The 26,444-nt window shown below is 36.2% G+C and overlaps 1 protein-coding gene across 2 annotated transcripts in view; it reads left to right on the top strand.

The window, feature by feature from the left end:
- PIK3C2G (phosphatidylinositol-4-phosphate 3-kinase catalytic subunit type 2 gamma) overlaps positions 1-26,444 on the top strand; it is a 388,390-nt gene that overhangs the window by 283,652 nt on the left and 78,294 nt on the right. For both annotated transcript variants that reach the window (XM_076007629.1, XM_076007630.1), the window contains 2 exons: positions 15,583-15,739; positions 22,757-22,866. In XM_076007629.1, the coding sequence (XP_075863744.1) occupies positions 15,583-15,739; positions 22,757-22,866 (267 nt within the window). The remainder of the gene's footprint in view (positions 1-15,582; positions 15,740-22,756; positions 22,867-26,444) is intronic.

Here is a 26,444-nt window from a genome sequence, read left to right as displayed (position 1 = left end):
GAGTTGGTTTAATGGCAAAGCTGAACTATTCCTATTCACCATATCTTTTGAATTGTAGGAAGCCTCTGATATTTTTCCTCCAAGGCTCTTTCAGCTGTTTCTAGAGTTCACTGAATATTGTTTCATGGGATAGTTGACTTCTTCCATCCTAGGTCCAGTGATTTTCCTTATTGGTTGCTAGGCACGCAATAGATCTCTTATTAATATAAACAGGGCCTCTGTATCCCCCTAGGATAAATGAATATTCTTATTTATATCTCATTTACTACATTATAACATTTCTGGAAAACCTAGCTTCTATACACATACTCAGATATATTAAAAAGCCCCCCATAATATACAAAGTCGGGTATGTAAATTATGCACAAGGACTATCCTAATGTCCCATGGTCTAACAAGATCACATCATACTCTAATAACAACCAGTAATAACCTCAGATCATACTCTTTAACATAAAATGCTGCACCCACTAGGAGTACCAAGTTTATGTGTTCCAGGTACGTGTGTTTCTCTCTACTTCTTAACAACATGGAGAGGGGAGAGAATTTGTATAACTTTTTGTGGTTAACAAAATATTGTTAACATATGTTGACTAATTTCACTTCGTGTCATACAATTGCCTAAATCATTATTCAACCTCACATAAAAAGTACATTTTCCAGTTGTGGGCAGATAACATAAAACCCCTTCTAAGATGCAGATTTACACCTTAGCCAAGGATACAGAACTTACTAATGGAAATCAGCAGGCCAATAGAGCAGAAGTAGATGCAGTGTATATTGGAGTAGATTTTCCCTTAATCCTTGGTGTCTTTTAAGGACATAGCAAAGAGGTGACATTCTCCTTACAGGTAGAATCTTGAGAAAGAAACTGATTTCTCCCTGGGCACTGCCGTTTTATGCTCATGCATCCATTCCAGAACATCTCACACTCACTATCGGTGTGATTCTGTGTAAGGAATGTTACAAACATTGAGCTCTCCTGATTCTTGGATTAGATTGAGTCAGCAAGGCCACATTCTCATTTAGAGTCCGTGCCCAGGTGTCCCCGAATAATTCCTCTGAATTCAGTTCTCCAGAAATCCAGGAGCTCATCTCCCTGCTTAGACCAACTCTGAGCCTCTCGTAAACTTCCCAATTTCTAAGACAGAAAAAATAGACCATTATGAATATGATGAATTTCACATTCTGTATATAAACACTCTGTTCTTATTGGCTTTTATCATGAGATTAGATAAAGAGGATGTACACCAGCAGATTAAATCAAAGGACAATTCAGCCCCAATGTTACTTGATGATTCTTCGGAAAATTTGGCTAATTCCTACAATGGAAAAAATGAGGAATTTCCCTAGCTCTCTGAAACCAATTGGTTTTGCTTTTGAAGTAATGCTCAATAATTATCTTCATTTTTAAAGTTTCTTTCACAAAGATACAAATTAAAGTGGTTAACAAATAAAGCATCCGGGCTGGCCATGGTGACTCCTAGCACTTTGGGTGCCAAGGTGGGAGGACTGCTTCAGCTCAGGGGTTCGAGACCAGCCTGAGCAAAAATAAGACCCAGTCTCTACTAAAAATAGAAAAAAAATAGCCAGGCATGGTGCCTGAAGTCCCAGCTACTTAGAAAACTGAGACAGGAGGATCACCTAGGAGTTTGAGGTTGCTGTGAGCTAGGCTGATGCCATGGCACTCTAGACTGGGAAAAAAAAAAAAATAAAATATATATATATATGTATATATCTCCATAATTTTTCATTCAGTTCTCCTACAATAGTAATTTTTGCATAGTAATTTCTGCATAGTAATTTTTCACTACATAAAATATACTTTTGTGATAATAATAATAAACTCTAAATTTTAACTCAATAATTTTTTGATGGTGACACTCTTATAGAGCAGGAGACATTTAAAAAGGCTTTTATTAGTGACATTTGTTGCTCTCCTACAACTCTCCTAAGCTCTTTGTTTAATTCTCTTATTCTTTTAGACTATATTTCCACGGCATATATGGACTTTAACTTTGGTAATGCCAGCCTTATATTAAGTCTTTCTTGTAGTTCTCTTTCTAGTTAATTTTAAAGACAGTATGACCACTGGTTAAGGTCAGGTACCCTGGAGACAGACTATGTGTTTTTGTTTTGTTTTGTTTATGTATTTATTCAGTTTTATATTTGAAAAAGTTATTAACATTTTTATTGACAAATCATAATTGTATACATTTATGAGGTATACTGTGATGTTTTGATACATGTATATAAGGTAGCATGATTAAATCCAGTTGATTAACATATCTATCACTTTGCTTATGTATCATTTTTTATGATGAGACATTAAAAATTTACTGTTAGTTATTTTGCAATATATAATGTTATTATTGACTACAGTCAACCTGCTGTGTAATAGGTCTAAAGCCTAGTCCTACTGTCTGTCTGAAACTTTGTGCCTTTCATTAACCACTCCCCATTTCTTTCTTTCTCAGTCCCCCTCAACCTCTGGTTACCATCATTGTACTTCCTATGATTCAACTTTATTAGATTCAACACACAAGTGAGATTGTGTGGTACTTGTCTTTTTGCACCTGGCTTATTTCGCTTAGCATAATGTCCTCCGTATTCATTCATGATATCATAAATGGCAGGATTTACTCATTTTTTAAGACTGAACAGTATTTTATTGTGTATCTATATCACATTTTCTTCATCTATCCATTCATTGATGGACACTTAGGTTGTTTCCATATTTTGGTTACTGTGAATAATGCTACAATGAACATGGGTGTGAAAACATTCTTTCAACATACTAATTTCCGTTCTTTGGGATATATACCCAGAAGTGGGATTATTGAGTCTTATGGTAGTTCTATTTTTAGTTTTAAGAGGAAGCCCCAAACTTTTCCATAATTGCTGTACTAATTTACATTTCTGCCAATAGTGTAGAAGAGCTCTCTTTTCTCCACATCCTCTCCAACATTTATTTCACCTTTTTGAGAAATGACATTGTAACAGTTATCAAGTGATTTCTCATTTTGATTTTAATGTGCATTCCCATCATAATTAGTGATGCTGATCATTTTTTCATGTACCTATTGGTCATTTCTATGTTTTCTTTTGAGAAATGTCTGTCTTTGCCCATTTTAAATTGAATTATTTGTTACTATGGAGTTCTTTGAGTTCCTTGTATATTTTGGATATTAACTGCTTACCAGATGTATGGCTTGCAAATATTTTCTCCCATTCTGTGGGCTGTCTTCAAATTGTTAATTGTCTCCTTGGCTGTGCAGAAGTTTTTATTTCAATACCTTCAATTAATTTATTTTTGCTTTTGTTGTACATACTTTTGGGATCATATCCAAAAATTCATTACCAAGACCAATGTGGAGCATTTCTTCTCAACTGTACATTCAATGACACCACATTAGTAGCCTGAAATTAGCCATGGTGGGAGTATTTACACCACAGAAATTGACAAATGCCACAAAATTAGAGCTTTTTCTCTTAAAAAGAAAAAGTGAGCCACTTATTAAATATTTATCACCACATGGCAGGATATAAATGCACTTAAAAGAGATGAAAAGTCATTCCAGAACTCAACAAAATAAAATTCAATTTCTATGCTTTTATACCAGGATGATAAAAAATATTACATATCGATCTTTTTATAATATGATTCAAAACGCTTTTTAGATTTTGTCCCACTAGATCACCAATCACCTAATATAATTCATCTCAACATTTTCATCTTAATACTTTTCATAAAAATTCCCTGTATCTATAACCATTTTGACATTACTTTAATAGTTAGCCACACTGATGTAAAAAAATTTTAAATTTTAATTTCTAGAGGGAGTATCATACTATTTATATTCTAAATCTTCTCAGTTTCAAACCATCTTTAAAAAATTTCCTTGAGACTGAGGTCCCCAACCCAGAACTCTGCCGCTGCCCACCTGGTCTTCCATGAAACTTGGGAAGCGAGGAGGTAGCAGAGCAGAAGGTGAAGGTGAGCAGTGAGCAAGTGAGGGAAGCTTGATTTGCATTTACAAATGCTTCCCATTGCCCACATCACCGCTTGAGCTCCACCTCCTCCCTTCCCCCTCCGCTGCCCCTGCCAAGATGGAAAAAATAGTCTTCCATGAAACGGTTCCTGGTACCAAAAAGGGTGGAGACCGCTGCCTTGAGAGGTTAAAAGATTAATTTTGTCTTATTCCAATCATTCTGGTTCAGTACAATATTTATAATGTTCCAAATGCTACATAGGTATTAATGATCCCCTACCCTACATGCTTTAATTACTGTAGTAGTGTTCTCTGAAATTAGATGAGTCTCATCGGTCTGTTATTCACATAATTGTTTACCTAGAACATTGTGGTTCTGTTAGGTCTGGTGGAGGGTAAATAGGTGGCAAAGAAGTGGCCAAAGGTGGAGAGCAGGAACTGAACTGTAGCTAGGAACTAAATTGTAGCTAGGAGCTGTTCCCTGGTGGGAATATACATAGTAAAAACTTCCTAGTAACCTTTAACTGACCTAGAGATCATTACCATCTAATTAGCATAACATGGGTGGAGATTCATGAAGGATTCTGGGGAGGACACATGCCCCTAAAGAGAAACTGTTGTATAACCTACCCTGTTATGTAATCTCTTATGTAACACCAATCTGTCAATCACCCCAAAGGCAAGAAACAACACCCAATCCTGCCAGGGGAAAGGCGAGACACCCTAGTGGGCTTATAAAAGGCAGCAGGTGCTCAACCTTTGGTGTCTTTTCCCACTCTAACCTGTTCCACTCTCTCTGGAATGTATTTTCGCCTTGTGTAGCTTCCTTCTGTACTTTCATTCTTTCTTTTATGTGGTAAACTATATAAAATTGCTGTGTCTGTAATCACTTCGTCATTGGCTCCACATGGTATCAATACTCATTCTTGACACTGGGAACCGGGAAACTCACAGACAAACCTAATAGTTCCTTTTTGCTCAAAGCAGGAGTTAGTATCATGTGAGTTTTCTAGAAGGAAAACACTTTCCCAATACCTCTCCAATGGTGAATGTTTTAAGGAAATCTTTATATCTTTTAATCTTTATATCCTAAGCACCTAGCATCACTTTCAGTTGATTGAAGGATTACTCTAAAAATGCCATCAAATTTACTTCTCTTGACCTGAAACAATATAATCATTTTTCTGAAGATAAAATTATTAAGAATCTGCCATATTCTGTTACCCTTAACTGGAAATTTGCCAAGGGATATTTTTATCTGATGGTCACTCTACATGTGGAAGTCTGGGGTATGAGACTCTAATTTGGTACATATTAAGTTTTACAAAGCCTTCTGCCAGCCACAAAGCCAATCCTAGGAAAACTACAGCTATCATTTAAATGATGCTATAGATTTTACAAAGCACTCTCACATAGGCTATTTCAAGACATAAAGTTTGCTTTGTCATTTCCATCTTCTCACTATTATTTCTCCTTCTTCTGTTTCACTTTATCATTCCACTGCATTTTATTGCCTGATTTCTTTTGAATAACTCCCTTATACCCATCCACCACCACCACCACCCCCCGTTATAAGTAAAAGAACAATTTCTCTGAAAAGAAACATAAATGTTCTTCACAGAGAGACTTTGTAGACTCTCAAATGAAAAGAGTGAGGAATGGTTTAGAAGGGAAGAAAAGTTTGTGAGAGAGAGGGAATAAAAGAGAGAAAAAGAAGAGAAAAAACCAACTTATTTGGTATAAGGATCCTGCTTTCTCACCCTCAATGAGCCTACGCTCTATTGTGAACAAAGCAAGCTTAAGATAGAAGACGATTGCTGATTTTTCAGTCAGTGTAAGCAAAATGTGTCTGTGAATATTAGCATCTCACGGCCCTGACTCTAAATCTAGCTTTTAAAGAAAGACTACGAAGTCTTCTAATCATGAGCCTAGTATAAAGCTTCATCTGATATCCAACTAAAGAAACAGTGCCCTGCTTCTGTTGCTGGGGAAACAACTTACGGTGTTAAACTTAGTAAGAGATAATATGTCCATTTCACAACTCATACATAAATTTTGATCATGCATATGGTAACTTTATGGATGATATAAATGTTTTTCAGAGATAACTTAGGGTATTCTTGATTTTCACTTCTGATCAGATATTAGAACCTGACCCCTGTTTAAAATGTGATACCCCAAACCCAATTTTTACCTGAGTATTATAGCATTGATAATCTTTTCCTCATTTTCAGACTAACTTCTGCTCCAAGCATATACTAGAATTCCATGCAAAGCATAGCTGGGCTCTTTCCTCTAAACTCAAGCTTAAAGGGAAAAGACATGGGGATTTGGAGGATCTGACTAGTCTCTATCCTAATGAAATCTTGTTCTACTATAAACTCAGACCCAACATATTAGGGAAGTAGGACTGATAATTTCGAAGAGGTGGCTGTTTTAACCACTCTTTTCAAATAAGAGAGATGATGTACTGGAGCCTGAGAGGAACTCCAGAGTCAGTCGCTAAAGTTATTAAGCAGTTAAAGATCAGGGACTTCCAGGCATCTCACTCAGGACACAATGCATTTACAAAAGAAGCTGAACCATGAAAAAAAAAGTGTTTTACACCTAAGAGATTATTGGTAAGGCTCGCCTTAGTTAATAATTGCCAAGAGCTTAGATATCTCACAGGGCATTAAATGCTCTTTCTGTAACAATACATGCACCCTTATGTTCTCGTTATATTGCACATATGAAGTTTACTGTGCTGCCTAATTATCCATGGTTCTATCCTATCCAATGGAGACTCCAAATTTGCATTCTCAATTAACACATGAATATTAGATAAGAGATTTGTGTTCTTTCTGTTGGACAGCAAAATGTGCTCTTTGAAATGTAGGTCATGTATGATGTTAGGAAAAGGGTAAGCTTAAACATTTTCTGATGTACTCTGTAGTCACTTATTTATATGTTAATAACTATTATTGGATTTTGCAACTTTTAGAAATCTTTAAAAAGATATATCTTAATGCCACTATGATATTTCCTAGGATCAAAACATTTGAAAATTCAAAAATTAATAAAAATAATTTCAAGAATTAAAACAAAATTTGCCCCATTGCTGAGTCTTACATTTTAGTTTAGGGTATGAATATATTATTCAAACATTCAAGTCTCTCAAACCTGGGACTAAAGTTTGCATACTTCCATTTACTGACTTCATCAGTTGCTCAAGTGAAATATTGACTGAACTACAGTATAAAAGGAAGAAATAGCTATGTTCAGGGTCCAGCAGACAGATTCTACTGTCATGAATTCTTGATAGGGCTCTGTCATTCCATTCCACTCTCCATAGCTCCATATCCTCTGCCTCCATCACCAACATTGAAACATGTAGGTCTTCTCAAACTACTGTGGTTTTCATATAGCTTATCTTTGGCCTGGTGTAAAGCAAGTTCTCTGGTATGGTGCTGCCTCATCAAGTGTAGGAAATCAGATTCGAAAGGAAATAGTAAAAAATTACCTCTTAAAACCCCATAAATACTTGGTGTGCATTGGCTTTATTAACCCTTACAGAAACTCTTTTAGGTAGGTACTGTTATTTTCTCAATTCTACAAACGAAGAACTAAGACAGGAAGAAGGCTTAGTTGTTATAACTTGTTCAGAGTCTTAGGTAGTAGGTAGTAGAACCATTGGAAGATGTCATGATATTTTCATTTCTCAATAATCCCAACAGAGCCTCTTTTCTCTCCAGCATTGGGACAGATGGCTGTTTCTTTAGTTAGTACCAGATGACATAGTTATCTCACATTTATGGCCCTGATGTAGATTAAAATCATATCTTTAAAAAAACAATCAAATGTCTTGCAAGATGATTGCCCTGCAAGAGGTGTGAAAAACCTAAGTCCAAGCATGAAAGTAACATCTATGGGCGTTTTTCTCTTTCAGTAAAAAGTCAGGCAAAATTTCTTCCTACCTTTTAATTTGTTCTTACATTTAAAAAAATTGAATAGGTATAGTTAAGCTAATATAAATTAAATGCTTGTAAGGTGTGACTCTAATTTCAGAGACCACCGGAATTTATCCTATTGAATTTAGTATGGCCAAAGACCACACTGAATTTTTAGAATGAAGCCCAGTGATACTATCTAGACTGCAAAATTCACACTTGAGGACATTGCTTCTGGGAATCACTGTGTCTTTATATAGCTTATGTGTTCAACACTTACAAATCAAATATCATTCATTTTTTGCATAGGTATTAATACATATTTATTTAAGGAATAACTCAATACATGAATCACTGCTCATTTTAAGGATAGAGTATGTCACCTATTTCAGAGTTCATTTAATTAGCATGCTTTGTTCATTCCCTTAATAATGTAGTTTAGGATAGGGGCATTTCCACTGTCAGAGGTAGTTATAGCAAAAAGATTTCAAGAGGAAGTGAACAGGACTTTACAGTAAGGATTGGGCTTAAATAAATGGGAAAGAGGGGAAAGACAGCCATCAAAGAGAATATTATGAATAAAAGTGTGGAGGCAGAAGATAAGCATGTGCTATAACCCACCCATCTGCTTCCTCTGTGCTACACCACAGCAGCCACGTGCTGTAAGAAAAAGTCACACTACAGAGCAAATATGTGTCACCAGTTTCAAATAGACCATCCTCAAGTCCCAACAGTGACACTACATTTCTGTGGCCATCTCACTATTTCACTGTCCACAACAATCTGTACTTTATCCTCTCAAAGATAAACCTCAGACCACTTCTACCACCTCCTTACTTTTAAACAGATGACCACACTCTTAATTTATTGAGAAAATAAAACCCATCTGAACAGAGTCTACTTTTCTACCCAATATAAATCTCCCACACCTACTTACATCTGTACCTAAGCTTCTTCCTTTCTGTTCTAATAGAAGATCTATTTTTCCTTTCTAAAGTCAATCCCTCCATCCGTGCTTTTGAGCCATTTCCCTCTCACCCTTCAATGAATGTTATACTATCAATAATTCATTTTTTTCTTGCATATTTATTCTCTCCTTTTCAAATAATCTTTTAAAATAAGCTTGTCTCTCCTAAGTTTAACTAACATTGCCTCAAAACCCCCGGTCTTGGTACTGTTTTGCTCACCTTCACAAACTTCCTGAAGGAGTTGTCAATGAGCTCTTGATCTTCACTCCCTATCTACCATTCAGTCCACAACCATTCAATCTGGCTTTCCTCTTCATTACTTAGGAAGATAAAAAATGACCTTCATAGTGCTAAATCTAACAATACTCATTCCTTATCTTGCCTATTTTGTCTGCTAATTTCAACAGTGTTGACTAAACCATGTTGACTATTCCTTCCTCTAAAATACTTTCTTCACTTGCTATCCCCCCCACCCCACCCGCTAGAGACAGCATTTTGCTATATTGCCCATTTGCCCAGGCTGGTCTCAAACTCTGAGCTCAATGATCCTCCTGCCTCAACCTCCCAGGATTGTAGGCACATGGTCCCACTTGTCTTCTGTAGTGGATCATCACCATCTACTTTTTCTCTCCTTAGTATCCAACTCAGGATGTTTTTCTTCCACAAAGCCATAAAAAGTTAGATTCCCCCAAACTCATCTTAGCCCTCTTTTCTTCTCTACAGTTTCCACCAAACTGGTGTCATCTACATCCAAGGCTTTTATTACTATCTATATCCAGATGACTCACAAAATTGTTTTATTATAGATTCACATGCAGTTGTATGAAGTAATACAAAGAGATGCCATGAATCTTTTGCCAGTTTCACCCAGCGGTAACATCTTATAGAATTATAGTACAACTATCACCACCAGGATGTTGACATTGATATAATCAAGATATGGAACGGTTTCATCACCATCACAATCCTTCATGTTGCCCTTTTGTAGTCACATCTGCTTCCCCCTTACCTGCTGCCCAGTTAAGAAATTGCTAAGTGGTTTTCCAGGATGGCTGTACCATTTTACATCTCCACCAGCAATGTATAAGTGATCTAGTTTTTCCACATCCTTGACAGCATTTGGTATTGTCATTATTTTTTATTTCAGTCATTCTGATAGGTGTGTGCTATCTCATTGTGGATTTAATTTGTATTTTCATACTGGCAAATGATGTTGGACATCTTGTCATGTGCTTATTTACTATCTCTATATTCTCTTCCATGAAATGCCTCTTCATGTCTTTTGCCCGTTTTCTAATTGTATTGTTGATTTTTTACCATTAGATTTTGAGAATTTATACATTGCGTGTGTGGGTGCGTGTGTATGTGTGTGTGTGTGTGTGTGTGTGTGTGTGTGTGTGTGTGTCAGATGCTATTATTACTTTGTTGGCTACATGGTTTGAAAATACTATCTCCCTGTCTGTAATTTGCCTTCTCATTCATTTAACATTGTTTTTTTACAAAGCAAAAGTTTTGAAGTCTAAAAATTCCTGCATAGCCCTAAATCTCCTGTTTTTTCCTAAAAGTTTTATAGTTTTATATGTAAGTTTATGATCCAATTTAAGTTAATTTTTGTTTTAGATACGAGGTTTAGGTTAAGGTTCATATATTTACATATGGCTAATTGTTTTAGCATCGCCTGTTCAAAAAGGTATCCTTTCTCCATTGATTTTCTTTTGCATCTTAGTCAAAAATCAGTTGGGTATATATTAATATTTGCGTGGGTGTATTTCTGTGTTATTTATTCTGTTCCGTTGATCTATGTGTTTATCCTTCGACTAAGACCCGGTTCCTTACTCAGCTGTCCCTGGCAGCACCCTGACGGGGGACTGAGGTACCTCATTACAGCCTGGTAAGAGTAGAAGTCAAGGCTGCCCACCTTACCTTTTGCTGGTGTGGGGAAGGAGTAGGATCACAGTTCCTTCTGTGAAATTGGGCTGGAGGAGAGCGGTTATTGCCTAAAAGTTTTATGTCTTTTTAGGCTGCCTCTTTTGGTCCTTTGGCTAGAGAAAGCAGGCTTTTTTGTCTACACCCAGTGGTATTTTTGGATTTTCTGCTTCTCCGCCTCCATGTCTGGAATTTATGAGGCAAAAAGACAACCAGGAGAACTCACCCGCATTATTGTTTCTTGAGTCCTGATATCCTTAGGTAGTCTGTCTTCTTCTTTATGCTTTTCAGAGTCATCTTTAGTCATCTTATGTTTGTTTTATATACAATTGGCAAAGTTTTTAGTATGATGAGTGGGAGAAACCAGGAAAAATATGCCTATTTCATCTTCCCAGAAGTAGAAGTTTGACTCACAAAATTTTACCTCCAACCTAAATTTTTTTCTTTATGATCCAGAAACAAGTGTCCTCATTGTCAACTGCTCTTATATGTCTCAAAGGCAGATGTAACTTGAGCCCAAAGCTGGGTCCACTCTGAATGTTGGACTATAGTCTTCCTGCTACACAAGTAGAAAAGGTTAAAACTCTTCTTGCACCTCTTGTGCCTCCTATTCTAACCATTGCAAAGATCCCCTGGACTTTTTTCTTTTTCTTTTTCTTTTTTTAATTTCAGGATAGTATAGGGCTATAAACATTTTGGTTACAAGTAATGACTTTGCCTCACCCAAGCCAGGGCTAGAGGTGTTCCCTTCCCCTTCAAAGTATTTTTTTCCGTCTTTCCACTTCTCTGTATCTATATGCCACAATGCTAGTCTAAGCTATTATTATCATCTCTGATCAAAAGTTTCTATAAAGGTCTCTTTCTTGTTTTATCTACTCATATATAACTTCCCTGTTCCAAACACTTGTCTATATTATAGCTATAATCTTTTTAAAACACTGTAATTATTCAGTAGGTTGATAGTGCTTTTATGACATTGATTTTTAAAAATCTTTAATCTCACCTACAAACCTTGCACATATCTGTTATAGATGCTCGATAAATATTTGTTGATAAACAGCTATAATGCTCTAACATTTGAGTGTTTTTGAGTAGATTTCAAGTCACCTAATGGGCAGAGATATATTCTAAAACTCTATGTATCTTCAGCTCAATGGTGATCTGTAAGTGCTTAATGATGATGATCTTGGTATTCTAATGATTACACAAGGAGATTATGTTTACAGTATGGCTAAAAGGGAAGCTTATACAAAAGTAATAGCAAACAGCAAGTTATTAGCCATCCTACTGTTTCTTTTATCAAATGAATTTATTTATCTCCAAATATATATATTTTTCAGCCCTACTGGAAATTTATAAAATATTCAATCTCTGCACTTTTACAGAATAATAACTTCAGATAAAAAAACTGATCATAAGTTAATAAAAACATTAACTTTGACAACATAATGACAGAATTATAATAAATAAGTTTGCTCATATGGCCTTTTTCCATAAATGTTAAATTATCACAAACTCTTTCCTATATGGCCTATGTTAGCTTACTGTTGAGTTTATTGCATATAATAGAATACCATCAAGGTAATGTTTCACACATTAAGACTGTGTAAAGAGAAGGTGGTGGAATATTTCCTTTTCCCTAGAAAAGCATACAGGTCATTTGGGGAAAAAAAAATTCTGACAAGGAATAAGTTAATTAGAGAAGACTTCTTGTAAGAAAAGATTTTTGATCTTGATCTCTAAGTCAGTATTAGAACATCAGGGGAGAGACGGGGGCGGGGGGAGAGAAGAATGCTCAGAAGTAGAAAACAATTTATAGAAAAGTACAGAAACAAGAACAAGTAGGACATAGGCAGGCAATGGTAAAATCACTAATCTAGAGGGGAAAAAAATGTTGAGTAGTCCCAATTAAGAAATTTCTATAGTTTATTTATATGGCTATAAATGAGAGATTTTTCAATATGTAATTCAGAGTGTAATAATGGTATAAACTCTGAGACATCAAATAGTTTCCAATTTTCCTTCTTGCCACAACCAGTTTATACCTCAGATTTATAAGTAATGCTTAAATTTTGGAGATAGAATCTGATATAATAATGGTCCGACCTAGGTTTAGGTTTGCCTTTCAGTGGGCTGATAGACTACATCACAGCTAGAACTTCTATGGCTTATTGGATGCATAGGATTTTTGTTTCATATCCCAGGTTTCTTTTCATTTATAGAAAAATTTTAGTGTAATTCTGAGTTTTTAAAAAATTTCTCAGAAGTGAGCCATGAAAATCATATAGAAAAGATGCATTATTTTTACTTTGTTGAACCCACTGAAAATTTAGACTATGATAATGTTTAAGCACAAACTAAAATTTGAATTCTTCAATATTCTTACTTTACATTTTTTCTAATTTGGCTGTGTTTCCTTTGTGTATTTGACCTTCTGTTATGTTGTTTCTGCATCTGATTTATAATGGTGGTTACCATAGAAGGAAATGTATTTCATGAAATTGAGCATGACTGAAGAAACTTTTCAAGAGAAGTCAATTTTCCCTATTAAAGAGAAAAGAGCATATTCATCATATTAGAAGACAAATTTTCAGGAAGTTGTAAAAATTAAGACTCTTCTACAATTATTTCCAAAGTTCCACTCAATATAGTAAATATAACATAGAAAATAGGCAGGAAAATTATTGGAAAACTGATTATGAACGTCTGGGATATTGCTGAAATGCTACCAAAATGCTTGCAAGAGTGATGACTACATGAGTGAGTGATATATAAACATGCTACCAAATTGAAAGGTCCACTTAAGGGCTTATGCAACCAGAGATGTTACACATGGATAAACTGGGAGTAAATTAAACCTTAAAGTAAGGATGGGATAAAATAAAGGGATGGAGAAAATAAATCACAGAACAGGGAGTGGCAGAACTGTGATGTGAAACCCAGCCAACAGGACCTATAGTCTGTGCTCTCTGCATACAGCCTCTCTCTAATCACAGTAGTTCACAAATGTGCCGCCTTCTCATTAGTGTCATAGGCATTTATGTACATTTTCTCAGTTAATCATCTAGCAATTCTAAGAGCGAGAGGTATTATACATCCATTCCAGAGATGAGGAAATTGGGACATAGCAGGTCCAGGATTAGAACCTATGCTATTATCTCATGTCTTCAACATCTCCCGAGCTTGGCTGAAGTATAGAACTTGTAAAGTGAATTCAGAGAATACAGGTTGGATAAGTCAATGGGGGCCAAATATAAAAAGATTGATTTTGAGCAAAAATTTAAGAATTTGGACCTGATCCCTGAGACACATGTCTCAGTGTAGGTGCTCAATAAATTTTGTTGAATGAATGAATGAATGAATATAAAGCTGAATGAAAGTGTTCGTATTCCAATCTCTTCCCTGGACATTCAATAGTAGCATGGATTACAAAATAAAATTTTAAAATAAAATAATGTAAAATAACCACAGCCAAAGAAAGCTTGGTTATTTATTTTCTTTAAAACAACTTGTCTGCACTTAGAATCTACAGCCCGAGATCTGCCATAAAGTGCCCGAATGGTGGCTTTCTGATTTGAATATCCATACTTCTGAAAGGCCTGGTTTACTAAGTCAGTTTTCCACTCTCTCATATGTTTATTAAAATAATGAAGCAAAGCAACAAGAAAACAATTATTTTTTATTATTTAAAAAAAAGAACTAAGAGGCTCCGTCAATAATTAATGATTTTTTCACTTACTACTTGTTCTAAACTTACTTATATCTAGACTGCTAGGCTGAATTTAAAACATGTTTTATTTCAATCTATTCAAAAATCTTTATTTTTTAAATAACTTCTTACTCAAAACTGTATTCCCATCTCTAATGCTTCTGGAAGATCCGAGGTCAAATTGGTATAAAAACTGTCTCATCATTGTTTCCTTATTTAATTATTGAGACCTCGCAAAGAGAGATATTTCCAATCCTTTTTCTGCTAGTCTCTGTTAGAGATGCTATCACTTCATCTCAGGCCTGTCCGTGTCTCAAATAACATGAGAAAAACTGATGAAAGTGGGGAGACAGAACCATCTTCTGTCCTTTGTTTTCCTGTTTTTCTATCCTTGAGACTACAGGGGGCAGTATCACTTACTTAATAACATGCTATGCTTATATTCCTCCTTTCTGATCAGTATTTTTACTGGTTCTGCTGTGAAACAAAAAATAGCTATCTTTTTTCCCCTTTACTAAGCATTTAACATCTGCTTTTTTCATAGATTGCTTTCTGAAAGAGCTTGTCATTACAATATCTTACTTAGCCTTTACCAAAAGCTTTTTTTCCTAAAGGGTCAGTATATTTTATAAAGAAAAAAAAATGTACTTTTAAAATATTGTTAATGTAAGTATATTAATATAAATGCATCAGTTCTGTCATTTCAAAATTTAGTAGTAAATATACTTTCTTTGCATAAATATCACTTTTTTATTAATTGGCCCTTATATTATTTTAATGGATAATATTCCCATCCAAATGTAATTTGGAATTAAACAATTGTGGCAGTATAGGTTGACATTGTAAAATATCTTATCCTTTCCTTTCTGATGCAGCCCAGTTCTTCAAAGCCTACAATTATAAGTTTCTTCAGCTGTCCCACAATGAAAAGGGTGCATTTATTAGAGTAGATAGAAAATAACAAGAACATTCAAATGGAAATAAGTTGTCATAACTGCCTACTTTAACCTTACAAATTACCTCTCCTCCTGCTTATGATTGCTATTGTTTTGTTATAGGGACCGAGCCCCTTTTATATTTACTTCAGAGATGGAGTACTTTATTACAGAGGGTGGGAAAAACCCACAGCATTTCCAAGATTTTGTGGAGCTTTGCTGTCGAGCTTACAATATTGTCAGAAAGCACAGCCGACTGCTCTTGAACCTGCTGGAAATGGTAAGTCCCCTGAGAAAATAACAAAAATAATAAGCTTCATTTATGCCTCTGTTTCAGTAGTCTATTTTTGCTAATGGCTTGGAGTTCCCCAAAGAGCCATTCAAAACAGAAAGGAAGGAACAAACTAAGAGTATCATTGTACAACTTATAAAGACACTTCTTAATAATTTAATTTTAGTTCACAGTTATTGTCTAAAGCATTCCTATTCACAACAACATCGATGCATTCAGGAGTTATCCCAGTATATTTTGACAATAATTTCAAGGACAATAATTTCAAGGACAATAATTTCAAGGACAATAATTTTCAAAATAATGCCTTCAGTTGTTTTCTGCATTGAGATTTTTCAAAAGTGCTTTAAAAATACTATCTCATTTATATGTCATGACAGCCTAATGGCATAGACCAGACAAGTATTTTCCTTAGCTCCCTATCCCAATCTACAACTTTGATCACTTGTATGTTTTCCAGATTAAGAAACTGGGGGTCAAAATGTACAGTGACTTGCTAGCAACTTACCTGGAGACTAGTATGTTTAGTGGTATGCATCTGGTCTACTGAGTCATGGTCCTATATTCTCTGTGTTGACCAACAGGGGGAAATTTAATGTTTCATCCCACTGTCCAGTCTAAAGAGATGGAGACCAGATAGGCCAGGTGAGGAAAGAGAAATCAGATAGAAGTATCTTCTGGAAAAAGATACAGTGATTCCTTTGGGCACATACATACACACTAGTAATTGCAGCAAACTATAGGAGGAAAACATATCTTTGGTCCATTAGTATAGGATTTGCAGTCAATCAAAAACAACATTTAGAGCTTTCAGATGACAATAATTCCTAGTAGTTGTTGTTAAAGGCACAAACTTGAGAGTTAGGCCTCTCTGAGCTTGAATCCTAGTTTGGCATTTTACTGGCTAAATTCCTCAAGGTATGCTCGTAAATCTTAAAAGACTCTATTTTCTTACATATTAAATGAAGATAATAGCATCTATTTGTTGAATAATAGTGAATTCTTTGCACGGACCTGGAACTATGCTAACTGCTTTATGTGTATTAATTAATTTAAATTTCATAATAACAACCCTAATAGATCATTAATATAAAGCACTTAGCATAGTATCTGCCATTCACTAGGGTTCAATTGATTTATGTTATTATACTAGATCCTTATTAATTTACAAGAGCACTGACCAATGCAATATCCTCTAGCCACATGTGGTTATTTAAATTTAAATTAATTAGCATTGAATAAAATTAAAAATTTCACACCTCAATCTCACTGGTCACATTTAAATGCTCAATAGCCTCATGTGGCTAGTGGTGCCATAGTGGACAGCACAGATATGAAAGTTAAAACACTATAAGTTTTAAAACACTATAAGAAAGTTTTATTGAGTAGCGCTGAATAAATGTTAGCTTTGTTGCAATGAAGTTTTCATATGGATCCTTGTTTTAACTTTCAAACAACATATTTACCTTACTTCTCTTCACTCTGCCTTGAAAAATAAGTATTTCTGAAAATATTATAAACATGTCCTTTATATACAAAGACACTTTGGTTTCTTCTCGTGTTAAGTGTAATAGTCAATTATTCATATTAGTAGATCTGCATTCTGTCTCCCAATTCTATAAAGCCATATTGCAATTATGAGATGGCTCATGGTTTACAATCTGTGTCCATATTACAAAAAAAAAAAAAGAAAGAAAGAAAAAAACTCCACAAGGATTAACCTGCGACCTTGGTTCCATTTATATAATAAACATGCAGGCAATGTCAACTCTAATGTCCCTTTGGACTCTAGCAGGCTCTAGCTCATGAATCCTTGAGCTCTTGAGTGCTTGCTATGGGCCAGAAACTGCAGAGGATACATTAACATATGAGACCCAGTCAGAGACTTAAGACTGTCAATTCAATGAGGAAGGTAAAATTTGCTTACACAAGTAACTGAGGTGTCCAGCATTTCTAAATGTCTACAATCTTGTCAGCGGTGTGGGGAAAATAAACAAATAAATGTCTATAATCCTATAAATAACTGCATATGAGGAGTAGGACCAAATTCTGACATCTGCTTTAATCAGCCACAGACATTTCAAAATAAAGCCAAAGCAGAAAAGCACAAATATATTTATGCTGCTTCTCAGGTAATACTAAAAATTAGGCTTCATGGTGATTGATCATGTTAAAATAACGTGAAAAGACAGCTTTTTGAAAAAATAGAGTCATAAAGCTATAGGTGGGCTCTTTACTCTTGTTTAACAAACTTTTCTACATACCTTAAAAAATATTCAGTGTATGAGTCATAATACATTAAATAATCACTAAAGAGTTTATGTCATATTAGTTCACTCAAAAGAAGTAGATATATATGGTATTTTAATTATAAGTATTGAAATAATTTCTCATAATTAATATCAACATCAGCTGTTGAAACTTTCTGGTACAGAGTATATCCAAACATCTCCCCACTGTCTAGTTATTCAAATCTTAACTTTTAGGCTAAGGGAGAAAATGTGGCAATGGAAGGCACTAAATGTTAGTAAATCTTAGATTTAGACTCTCACAGAAATTGAAGTAAAGATAGGAAGCAATGTGGACCAATTAAACCAATGAATAAATATATGTAAACAGCAGTGTTTATTACCTCAGCTTCTGGTTGTTTACCTCTCAATTTCCTTCTTCTCAGGTGAATATCTTATGGGACTCAGTAGATAACCAACATGTTTAGTGAAGGTTTCAGGCCACACTTTCTCTGGTAAAGCTTCTTGTAACATAAAAACCAAGTTTAAATTTGTGAATGATGATTTTCTACATATGTATGGACTCTAGCCCTCCTTTCTATCTCAAACTATTTTGTGTTAAATTCTTTAAAAAGAATTCAATCTACTACCCATGACCCAGTTACAGCTAGAGAAATATTTGACATGGGTCATAAAATCTATCTTCCGTGAATGGTCAGTACCCAGGATTAAGAGCCCAAGTATTTGGTGGGTATGGAGTTAATGGTTCATCCTTGGTAGAGAGCCTCATGTTTCCAAATATTCACATTGCTTTTTATTTACTCCTGGGAAAAGCAAGGAAAAAATAATCCATGAAATTCCCATCTTCCTTAAAAGCAACATCTGTAGGCAACCCAAGAGTATTGCCGGCTGAATTCACTGAAATAAAAGCCTGTATTTCATCAGCTTTTCTCTCTCATTAAAAAATCAATATAAACTATTATGGAAGGCTCCCAAAGAACACAGAGACCATTCACCCAGTTTAAAATGTTTATCACACCCATTATTATATCAAATATTTCCCAGCAGAAATCTTTCGAACTTCTCTATGTGGCAGGGAAGAATGTCTGCTTTTCTAAGCATAACTTTCAAGATAGATTTGGACTTAGTAAGAGGAGAACAAAAGTGGAAACTTTCAAAATGTCCCTGTCCTTTAAAAAGAGATGTTTATTCATTACCTGTGTCTGTTCATTGTGTGTTCTAGCCACCTTCTCCTTTCCTGTTGCCCCAATTAAACTTATTACCATGCATTCTAGGCTAGGATGCACTTGAACAACATGACATGGCTGTAGGTTGGAGAGCAGACATGACTAAGTGGACCCAGCTATGAGGCTATCCTTAATAAGAGTGAAGTTGGCACTTGTTACTTTTAGTCAGCCACATGATAGAGAAAGAGCTACGTTCATCTGGTTAGTCTGCATGCACTTGGCAAAGTGTGTGTGTGTGTGTGTGTGTGTGTGTGTGTGTGTGTGTGTGTGTGTGAGTGTGTGTAGGGGAAGGAATAAGTAGAAGGTCCACTTCCTAAGAAAATGTTTGGCAGAGTCCTAACTAAGCAGGTATGAATCCAGGGTATCCAGAGAAACTAGAATGCAATTCAGACTGTAGAGAAGAAAGGCTGTTCTTAGAAAATGGATGACAAAGAAAAAATCTGCCTCAGTAAGCACAAAGATGCCTCTGCAACTCTAAGTACAGAACTGATCAAATAAAACCTAACCTAGATTCTATTAATACTTGCTGTTGGGTATGTGTCTCCCTATGGTTGATTTTGTTTAAGTTTAGTAGTCAGTGTTGAATTTACTAGTTGTAGGTTTTCAATGCCTAATGGCATCAGATATTTTTTTCATTCATTCATTCATTCATTCATTCATTCATGTGTTCATTATTCCACAGACATTTATTAAAATCCAACTATTAATATTTACAAAGCACCATGTTAGGCAATAGAGACAATTCAACATTGAATAAAAACTCAGCTCCTGTTCTCAAAGAACTTAAAATCTAATGTGATAAACATGCACATAAACAAAACACAGGCTAGGAAGTAATAAATACTGTAAAGTAGAACCAAGATATAATTGTACAAAGACAGCAATCACTAAATCTCATTAGGAAGACCAGTGATGCTTTAAGGAGGAAGAAGCATTTAAGCTGAGTCTGGAAAAAGAATTTCAGTAGCAAGGAGGGAGAGAAAAGACATTTGTGGCTGAGAGAAAAATGTATGTGTGGAGGTTTAATGAGCATGGGCATGACATGACGTATTGGAAATAAGGCTAATCAAGTGTACCCAGTCTGTGGGGCAGATGGAGATGTCTATAGAAGATAAAAGCGAAACGATAGGTCACAGTTAGATTATGAATGGCTTTATGAAAAGAGTAAGGATTTCAGCATTTGGTACATAGACACTTGAGAAGCTAGGAAGTTTGCGTGTCTATAATGATGGGAGTATTATCATCCAGCTTGGATTTTGGACAGATAACTCAGAGGTTAAAGAGATGGATTGGAGAACAACAAAATAAAGTTATTTAAGAAATCCAGACAAAGACAAGGAGCTGAACTAGGAGGATGATAATTACAAATGAAAAAGGAGAATGAACCCAAGAGACTGTTGAGGGTTTTTTAATGGAATTAAGTGACTGAACGATGGGAATCAGGAAAAAGAAGAAATCAAAGAAGGCATGAGTTTCTTGTTAGGTGGGCAGTCATGGCAGGGTAAACGGAGACATGAAACAGGAAAAAGGAGGAAAAGTTTATAGGAGAAGAGACTTTACTCAAATTTAGATGTCATGGATTTAAGATGCTAATAGATCATCCATGAGGAGAGACAGTTGACAACTCTCTAGGACTACCTGATTCATCTCCGTGGTTTCAATTATCATTTATATGCTAATGACCATGAAATCTAAAATTTACAGCTGTGTGCTTTGGATCCCCATCTCAGCCCTCTCAATATATCCAATCAATCACCCAGTTTTCTCAGTTCTACTTCCAACATGTATTAAAATCCAATGACTTATTTCCATTCCTGACTGGTCTCCTAGTCTAGCCCCCTATTTGGCCCCACTTTAATCCATATTCTATACATAAACACGGCGATCTTTCTAAAACACAATTATTAAGACGTTCTCTTATTCCCATGTGAAAACATTTAAAGAGCTTTCTCTTGCCTTTAAGATAAAGTGCAAAATCTTTTTTTTTTTTTTTTTTGAAACAGAGTCTTACTCTGTTTCCCGGGCTAGAATGCTGTAGTGTCAGCCTAGCTCACAGCAACCTCAAACTCCTGGGCTCAAGTGATCCTCCTGCCTCAGCCTCCTGAGTAGCTGGAACTACAGGCACATGCCATCATGCCCGGCCAATTTTTTCTATATATTTTTAGTTGTCCAGCTAATTTCTTTGTATTTTCAGTAGAGATGGGTCTCACTCTTGCTCAGGCTGGTCTCGAACTCCTGAGGTCAAACTATCCTCCCGCCTTGGCCTCCCAGAGTGCTAGGATTACAGGTGTGAGCCACCGCGCCTGGCCCAAAATTTTTAATATTCCCCAAATATCCTCCCCTACGTGCCTTTTCATCCTCATGCCTTTTTTGTCACCCACATAATATTGTGTTCCAGAAGCCTATCCTAGACTTTTTTCTGTCAATGTGTTAAAGACATCTTGTTTCCCTCTGTTCATCTATTTATGCTGCTCCTTCAGCCTGGGTAGGAATTCAAAATAGTTTTTAAATTATTTTTTTCTGATTTAAACTTTATCAAGTTAATCACAACTTCACCCATTCTCCAAAAACCATATTCTCACTCTATCACTTTGTTTTTAAGATTAACAGTATTGTTCTTAACTTCTCACCGTAAGAGTGCTTTTATTCTAGAGCAGGAAATAATTTATCATCTTCGTCACAGAGATACTGATAACATTTTCTTCTTCTTTTCTTGCAAAGTTCAAATTCATTTTAGAAAAATCTATTATTTTCTCAAAAAAATTTTTGCCTGTAACTAAAGAGAATATAATTCCTTCAGTCCACACTGCAACATAAAGTGTCTTCCTAAAGATTGGCAGAAAATCACCTGTATGGTTTTATCTTTAATAACTTCATCGCTTTAATGATCTTTAATAAATACAGTCACCACTTAACTAGGGAAAATCATGTTATTATAGTGTGAGTCAGAGTCATGAAAGAACATAGGATTAAGAACCAGAGGGGTGAGTTCTCATAAATCGTGCTTACACATTATTTGATCTGTACACATAACTGACAGGTTTTCTGGGATCATGCTTTTCTTCTTTAAAATGGATATTATGTAACATTTTGTAATGCATAGAGCTCTTTCTCATTCATTAGCTATTTGATTCTTCTAGAACATGTTAGCTATTTTTATACCTATTTTAGAAATGAGAAAAATGGAGGTTCAAAGATCATTCAGAATCTAAATGGTGGATCCAGAAATTCTGACACAGAATAATAAATTTATCATGCCTTTTTCACCAGTTTATGATGAGAATAAAAATGAATTATTAATCCATAAATACTTTGCCAATTATGGTGTTTTTTCATTATTGTTGTTGTTTCTTCTACTACTAAATAGGAGAGGTTAAGAAGCAAGACTTTGTATTCATTCATGTATACGAACTGAAAGGCATTGCCATGGAAACTTAGGTTTTAGATGTCTCTCTGTAGAATCAACCAAGAAAGTTTGATTTTTATCTGCATTTATTCTGGTTTTTTTTTTTTTGTCTTGTTTTGTCAAGATGCTCTATGCAGGATTGCCTGAGCTAAGTGGAATTCAAGACCTGAAATATGTGTATAATAATCTTCGTCCACAAGACACAGACCTGGAAGCCACAAGTCATTTTACCAAGTAAGATGAGCGATGAATGTGTGAGCCTGCACATGTGTGTGTGTGTGTGTGTGTACAGACACACGTTCCACATCTGAGAGGATCTCAGGTTGAACAGTCAGTGGTATGAAGCTGCCATGCCCCCCTGTCCAAAGGGCAGAAAGGGAGGCAGTGAACATCCAGCAGAAGGCCTTAGTCAGTGTTTCTGTAGTGTGTGATTGTTTGCTAACCAGCCTCTTCATCTAACAAATTGCTCAATAAGAGGTCATTGAAACGAGCAAAAGCTGACATAAATAAATCGGTTGTTCTACTTGAACTATGTCCAGGAAAACAATTTAGAAAAAGAGATTTAGGATGAGATACGGACTCGCTGCTTTCATCTGTAAGACAATACAAGTATTGGAATATTTGGTCAAAGACCTATGACTGTCTTCCACATTTAATCTATTTTTTTATTAAACCAGTTTAGAAAACACTAGTGTATATCAAGGTGAAAGTCTGAGCAGATATGATGAATATCAATTAGAACCCCAATCATTGCCAACAGGGCAGTGCATTTTATAAGATCCTTTTGAATTTTCTTTTTTGAATGGATAGCATAATTCCAGGCACATTTTAGGTGCTCAATAAATGTTTGCCATAATTATTATCCCAGTAAACAGTTTAAATGAAGAAAAACAGCATTTTTTTTCTTTCCTATAACCTCTTAATAGTGAATCTTATTTGAATCTAATTTTTAATTGCTCTAATATTTTCAACTGGAAATTTGTAAACACAGTAAATTCTTTTTAACAGAATATATGCTTTAGAAAACAAAAGATAGTTATAGTAAAATGTCTCCCAGGTATTTCTTTTTCTCTCTCTCTCTCTTTTCCAGAATGTACAATAAGGAATTACTCCCCATTCTAAGAATGCAGGGAGGCTCATGAGATGTCCCATATACTGGGAGGATTTCTCTTGTCTCACAGATTTCTGTTTCATGAACTCCAATGCCTTTGTGGTTGAATACAAGCAATATGACAGAATCACAGAGTATTAGAGCTGGAGGAGCCCTTATAGTTTTATTAATACTTATTTGGACAATAAACATTCAAATGGAACACTGAGAGCCAGAGAATTAAGGGTCTTGCCCACAATTAGCAAGAGTAACAAGAAACAGAGCTCAGACTGGGACTTGGTTCTGATCCTTCTGCTCCAGGGGTTTTCCAGAATTCAATACTGGAAACCAAATGATATGATACAGAACACCAGGCAGAGCTCCTGTAAAAAAAAAAAAAAATACCTTCCTGCTATTTAGTTTTTGAAAGTGTACCATTAGAGATTCATTAGGAGAGCCTGGAAGGTTTCTTAAGTCTTGAAAAATGCCCTTTAATAGTACAGTTACCTCTGAAAGAGGCATTTCATATCCACTAACAAAATCACAAATATTAGTTGACAGTGACTGTGGCCAAAGACCTAGTTTGAAGACTCGGGTAGGTGTTTTAGGCCCTTTGTTTCAAGAATCAGGAACTCTCAAGTGATCTCAACTAATGGGGATGGCTGCCTTGTATGAGAAAACCTAGGGAGAGGCTAACCACTGAGTCTCAGGAAGAGCAGAAGAACATTTATCACAGAGCCTGGAAGGTTCTTCAGAATTCAAGGCAGCTCCAGAGACCACGTCAGCAGGAATTTGTTCCTTTCACGGTCCAATTAGCTCCATCCAATGGGATGAGTTCACAGGGCACCAAAAATGCCCCCCTCAAGTTATCCCTTCAGGAAAGGATCTGAGTGGGACTTCTTCCTATGAAACATGCTGCAGGTTGGCAGACACAACGACTGAGGTGTCAGTGGGGCTGGGCAGGGAGGCAGGAGAAGAGTCTGGATGGGGTAGGAAGGTGGAGAAAAGGAACTCATGGTTGAGCTTCAGGGCCCGTGTTTGAGGTGCATCAAGAGTTTGGGCAGAGCAACTACAGCACCGCAGCTTACGAATGGTCCCTCTTAACACTTAAGGACAAAGGAAAGGCTATATATTGACGTGAATGAGAAAAGTTCTCGCAGGCTCTGGGCAAAGGAAAAATGTAAATAGGCTTTGTTTGTCTGCCAGAGTCCCATTCCCTTCCGTCTCTCTACTGCATCTGACACACCCAGATCAGAAAGGAGCACAATCTTGGATGTGGGTGAGCATGCCTGGAGTGACTCATCCCATTCAAGAGGCCATGAACTAATGTGGGAAGTAGATCTGAGGCCAGAATCTCACAGTAGTAAGCTAGACCCCGTCATCCTGCCTGTGTCCCTCTGCCAGGCTACTCTTCCCACATGCGGATATGATATGGTACGTTCCCTCGAGTAAACTTTCTACAACTTTGTGATAAGAACTCCACAGCAGGCTTAAAAGGCATGGAGTTAAGATTTATGTAAACTAGGAAATGTCATTTCTCTGTTCAGTAATTTTCCTTGGTGTGCCATCTCCTGCCTTTTACTTGCTAGGACCTTATAATCTGATTGTCTTTGTCAAATTTTATTTCCCTCCCCCTAATTATCCCCGGGTGGATCATTTTTTCAATGCACATTTCTTCCTACTTTGTCTGTTTGACTCCCTTTTCCAGTCTTCCCAGAAATGCTCCCATGGAATCATGAAATTTCTGAAAGAGAGGGGAGTCTGGACTTTTAGTCCCACTCATCCCTTGATACGCTGGACAACTTCTCTGATTATTCCAGTACTCAGTGATCTTCTCATCTTCTACAATTCTACAGAACATGCCATCCTTTGTGCTATACTTAATTTATCACAGAATTACATACTGTCCTGTATATCACCTTAATTAATATATAGATCCGTTACAGCAATCTCTCCCAAGTAAAGCAGGGGACATAGTCCCACGTCCTCACTTATAAGAATATCTGAAATGTGAAATTTATTAAACAGAAAATACAATTTAAACATCAAATATTGAGTATGTAAAGGGCATTTAACACAGTGCTTCTTGTATGCCAGGCCTTGTTCTAAGACCTTTCCATACAATAACATATTTATTCACCATAAAAAACCCTATGAGGTATATTTTTATCTACATTTTTAAATTGGTGAGTTGAGACCCCAGAGAACTTAAACAATTTGCCAGAAGCCACAGCCAGCAGGAGCCAGAGCCAACAGTTCACATGCAGGCAGGTCATGCTCCAGAATACGGGTCTTAACCACTGGCCTGTATACTCAATGTCACCTCTTGTAGGTCAGGCTCTGGAACGTGCTGCTTCATTATTCAGGCCACAGTCTTCCCAGTGGTCCTCAGAGCCTGCACTGGCTGCAGTGTGAACAACATATATTCTTCACCCTTCCTCGGGCACTAATCCTCACATCCTGACTATATTTTGAGTCTCAGCAGAGGACAGAAGTCCCTTCCCGGGACTATTATCTCTGTGCCCGACTACCACCAGTCCCCTGGGTGTTTGGCTCTTGATCAGTAACCACTGCCTTGGGAAACCCCCATGGGATAACTTGGCTTGACTCTCCAGCAGTCGCCTTCCTTCCTTGTTCTGTTTTGGTTAATTTCCCAGTACCTTGAGACACTCTCTCTTTTTATTCTCTTCTCAGAGAAATATCCCATGAGTCTCACTCTCCC

The sequence above is a fragment of the Microcebus murinus genome, chromosome 10, assembly GCF_040939455.1.
Source record: "Microcebus murinus isolate Inina chromosome 10, M.murinus_Inina_mat1.0, whole genome shotgun sequence".
Classification (NCBI taxonomy): Eukaryota; Metazoa; Chordata; class Mammalia; order Primates; family Cheirogaleidae; genus Microcebus; species Microcebus murinus.
Note: the sequence above shows the minus strand (reverse complement) of the source record. Positions and strands in the feature narration are given on the sequence as shown.